The 5,000-nt window shown below is 36.0% G+C and overlaps 1 protein-coding gene across 3 annotated transcripts in view; it reads right to left on the bottom strand.

The window, feature by feature from the left end:
* LOC115230850 (transcription factor Sp8-like) overlaps positions 1-5,000 on the bottom strand; it is a 101,388-nt gene that overhangs the window by 2,141 nt on the left and 94,247 nt on the right. For 2 of the 3 annotated variants that reach the window (XM_036498726.1, XM_029800975.2), the window contains exon 2: positions 1-430. This exon is cut by the window's left edge. In XM_036498726.1, coding sequence (XP_036354619.1) covers positions 1-430 — 430 coding nt within the window. Of the gene's footprint in view, positions 431-797; positions 802-5,000 lie in introns of those variants that run through there. The other variant, XM_036498733.1, reaches the window with a different exon arrangement.

The raw sequence follows: 5,000 nt of genomic DNA on the forward strand, positions 1-5,000 counted from the left end.
ACCCATGTTGATGATTTAATGTCCCCAAGGGGTTCAAAACCTGAAAAGGGAGTGGGGTGCTTGTTCCATTCATTGAACTAATACTTGTACATCCACTAATAATACCACTTCCTTCACCACTACTACTGCCGCTACTGCTACTCACACTACTATCGCCTATGCTAATTATTTCAGTTCCTCCATTTCCAATTCCTTCACCAATTCCAGTAAAACAGCTACCACTTAAGGGGCTGCTGTTAAAACTGCTACCAAATCCACTTCCGTAGCTTCCTGCACTGAAAGTTAATCCATGACTAAGATTTGTCTTCTTCCAAGGATGAAAGCTCTTTGCGATGGAGTGTTCAACCAATGGCGGTGAGTTCTTGTTGCTAAGTTTGTTACACTGTGCTGCCAGCATGGCCAAGGGTGTCGGATCAAACGAATATTGATCCTGCAACGAAAAAATGAGAAGAAAAAGAGAAAATTAAAACTAAATTCCAATACGTTTTAAGAAAAATTATGCAAAACTTTCAGATTAAGGCAAATAATATATATCATAACGTCTATAACAATTCACACTTGCGCATACATACCGCTCCACCCAATACACACACACACACAACACACACACACACACACATACATATGTATGTATATATATGCATACATATACATACACGTGGCTGTATGGTAAGAAGCTTACTTCCCAACTAGGTGGTTCCGGGTTCAGTCCCACTGCGTGACACCTTGGGCAAGTGTCTTCTACTTATAGCCTCGGGCTGACCAAAGCCATATGAGTGTATTTGGTAGACCGAAACTGAAAGAAGCCCGTCGGATGTATATGTATGTATTTGTGTGTTTATATTTTCCCTCGCCATCACTTGACAACCGACGTTGGTATGTTTACGTTCCCGTAACTAAGGGGTTCAGTAAAAGAGAACGATAGAATAAGTACTAGGTTTATAAAGAATAAGTCCAGGGGGAGATTTTTTCGACTAAGGTTGTGCTCCAGCATGGCCGCAGTCAAATTACCGAAACAAGTAAAAAATAATTTTAAAAATGTGTGTGTGTGCGTGAGTGTGCGTGATTGCGTGCGTGTGTGCGTGCTTGCGTGCGTGCATGTATGTGTGTGTGCTTGTGCGAATACTGCTTTTGAATGCATAAAAACAACAAACATTGATTGAAGAGCTCAAAACATGTATAAAGTTTGATATTAACTTAGGAACGTCTATGAAACTTTAAGTAACGTCAATCAAATTGCTATTATATAGCTTAACACAATGTGTTGAGAGTTTTTCTCTCAAAAATAGACATAATTTATGTGTGTGTGTGAAAAACTCTGTGTGTGTGTGTGTGTGTGTGTGTGAAAAACTGTGTGTATGTGTGTCTGCAGGCAAAAACTGTGTTCATTGGTATTCGTTGTCGAGCGACGGCGTTGAGACTCCCTCGTTGGTTCAGAGTAAAAACCAGTTATACAATAAACTAGATAGGTGTCGACTATAAACGGTCACAATAAAAATCAGCCGTATGTTTAGTCAAAAAATAAATTAATTTCAATGACATATTTGAAAACACGTATTTTGTCCCTGTATATCTTGCAAATAGTTGTCTTAAAATGTGGGGAAAAAATACGACCACCATAATCAATGTGCTTGGTAATTACAAGTTACATACTGAGTCTTTAACAGCAAAATAACAACTTATACACAAAGCATGAAACATCAAACATATTTTCATAATTATTAAAAAATAAAGACCGTGTTTATAATAAAGATATAATAATATTTTTGAACCTTTATATGGTGCATTTTGGGGATTACATATATACTCCTTACATATATATTTTTTTAACTACTAATATTTTTATTGTCACTGTTTTTATTTTATTTTTTTTTTTCATTATCATTATTCGAACCACAGACAAATTGTCATTCCACTTATGTTGTTTTCATTTTTTCTATATCTATTGTAATGTTCTACTTCTCGTGATTTCCTACCTCGGAATATTCTCCAATTATTTTCACCTGTATTTAATGTCTGATTTGGAATATATAAAAAACAATCTCTGCAAATTATATATATATACATATTTGTACATACAAAGACGCATGTATGTGCGAGTGCGTATATATAATATATATAAATTTACATATGGATATACATGCAAGTACACACACACATACACGCGCACACATATATATACGTATGTATGTGGTGTATGTATTATATATATATATATATATATATATATATATATATATATATATATGCATATTTTGTTGTACTTCCACAAATGAAATATAATAATAGTTCAAGATGCTGAGTTGGCACTTACCAAAGTTTTACCATGCATATATATATACATGATTACATACATGTATTACTTACATATGTACACACGCATATACAGAGAAAGAGAAGGAGAGAGGAGGGAGAATGGGAGAGAAAGACAAAGAGACAGAGAGAATGTTACACATCAGTTGTGGATAAATTTTAATGCTTGCGTTGCAGCTTCTTACGACAAATATGATGAACAATTGTCAACGCTTTTTATGATTTGCATATTAAGGCATTCGATGCTGACACGTATTAATTGACTAAATATTGAGACAGCATATTACATACAGCTGGTCCACGATTATGAAGCCTTAGTCTGACTCTGAGGCCTACTTCGGTCACGACTCTGACCATGGGATTGCACCTAGAAAGTTACCCTCCCAGGCACAAGTCCGGGCAAGGTTTTGTTTTATGGAAGACCAGCAGTCGCCCATGCATACCGGCCTCCCCTCACCACGCCACCAGTGTTATCCAAGGGAAAGGCAAGGGCGATACAGCTTGGCACCTGTAACGTCGCAACTCATTTCTACAGCTTAGTTAACTGGAGCAACGTGAAATAAAGTGTCTTACTCAAGAACACAACACGCAGCCCGGTCCGAGATTCGAGCTCACAACCTCACGATCGTAAGCTCGACGCTCTAGCCACTGAGCCACGCGCCTTCACTTTATATGTATATACATATACCTGTACACATGCATATACTTATACATATAGATATATACCCATATGTATGAATGAATATTTCTATACGTATGCGTGTGAGAGTATGTATGTACACACACACACACACACACACACATACATACGTACTGTAATTCAATGAGGCTAGCGGGATCTGCGTCAAATTCATATACTCTTGATATTGTTTGCAGCATTTTAGAAAGAGGATAAGAATCTAAGCAACACAAATCAGAGAGAAAAATTGTGGTAGAGTGTTATAACGGGTATAAAGGAAAGGGGAATATTGATTACTTTTAAGTACATTGCCTTTTTGAAAGCATGATCAACGCCAACGATAAGAAACTTGTGAATAGCATTATCCCCAAAATACCCCAGTATATCGTGTTCTTATTTGTGGTGGTAACATCTCACAAAGGACTGAGTGAATGTTTGTTCCTTTTTTATTTCCTGAATTGTGTTGACCGTTGGCGGGCCGAAATGCTGCCCACGTCGATCGATCAGTTGTGGATCTCCACAAAGCCTTGCTCTTCAATGTACCTTCTACATTCATATATATATACAGTCCCACATTCCTTGGCCTTCCATCTGCTTATCCTTCTATTGGATGCCTCACCCTTCTGTAACCTCTGATTTCCAATTTCTTCTTCCTTATTTCATAATTGTTACGACATTTGCCATATCGCATTTCATCTCTTTCAAAAGAGACGCGAATTTGGAAAAAAACTCAGTTGGAAGCTCCCTTTCTCCCACCTACACCAAACCATGCAATTTCAAACACTTGCTTCACGTATGAAACAGTTATCTCTACAAAAATAACACCTAAATAAGTCCTGTCACAAAACTGCAATACCAAATCACTTTAAAATGTTAGTTGTAAGTTGTATCCACCACATCATAGGCACACTACATAGAATCCTCTATTTTGGTGAAATAGACCGTGACCTGGGTGATAACTTCGATAAGTTTTTCACAGCAGTTTCCAACACAATCGAGATCAATCAACAACTTTTCACCATAGGTGGCGACACCTTACAGAAATTTACAAGTCCGTTATTTTCACCAACTTAAGACGCTACAATTCCAAAAGGAAACATCAAGAACAACGCATCATATTTCTGTAGAAACTGTTCTTCTTTAAGTTTGAGAAAACACTTCTCATTCTCTACTTTCTAACCCCACCATACTTCTTTTTATCCACGAAGAATGATCCTTTAAGAACTTTATGTATTTAACATTAATAATACAGCTGCTCTTTTAATATTATTTTATATTTAATATAAAATATATGTTAATATTTTTCAATATATGCTTTTTTATGTGTATGTGTGTATGTAGATATACATACATATACATAAAAACATACATATGTGTGTGTGTGTGTAAACGCATTCATTTTCGCACACATACACAAATAATTATACACTCATTCAAACATACACAAATATGAATAATTATTATGTATTTAAGAGAGCAACAGTAGTATTAATACTTCGCATATCAGTTTGTGCGGGCAACTTTACTGTATGCAAATAAAATCATAAATAACTATGCATATATAAGTATGTACGAGTGCGTGCATGCATGCAAGAGAGACGAACATAAATCTATTTGTGACCCAACGTACATATATATCTGTTGCATATATCTGTCTTTCCAACAACGGTGCATTTATGCATTTCAGAAGTTGGATTCCGACCAGTCCTACATATAAGTAAGCAAAGAAGCTTATGTGTGAATTTGTGTGTGTATGTGAGTGTCTCTGTGCACGCGTGTGTATGCGTATGTGTTAGTGTGCCTATAATTGTGTTAAAAAAGAAATTTATAACGGAACTAACCTGATAAAAATCGCATCCTACGTTTAAGTGACCAATTTTCCTTCCCTTTCTTTTCATTCTAACCCCACATTACTTCATACTAATATTCCATTTTGTCTCTATGTCCAACCCCCAAATCATTTTTTTTTACTAAATTCTAAAGGTTACTTTTCCATTAATTTTCACTA

Source organism: Octopus sinensis, linkage group LG2, assembly GCF_006345805.1.
Source record: "Octopus sinensis linkage group LG2, ASM634580v1, whole genome shotgun sequence".
NCBI lineage: Eukaryota > Metazoa > Mollusca > Cephalopoda > Octopoda > Octopodidae > Octopus > Octopus sinensis.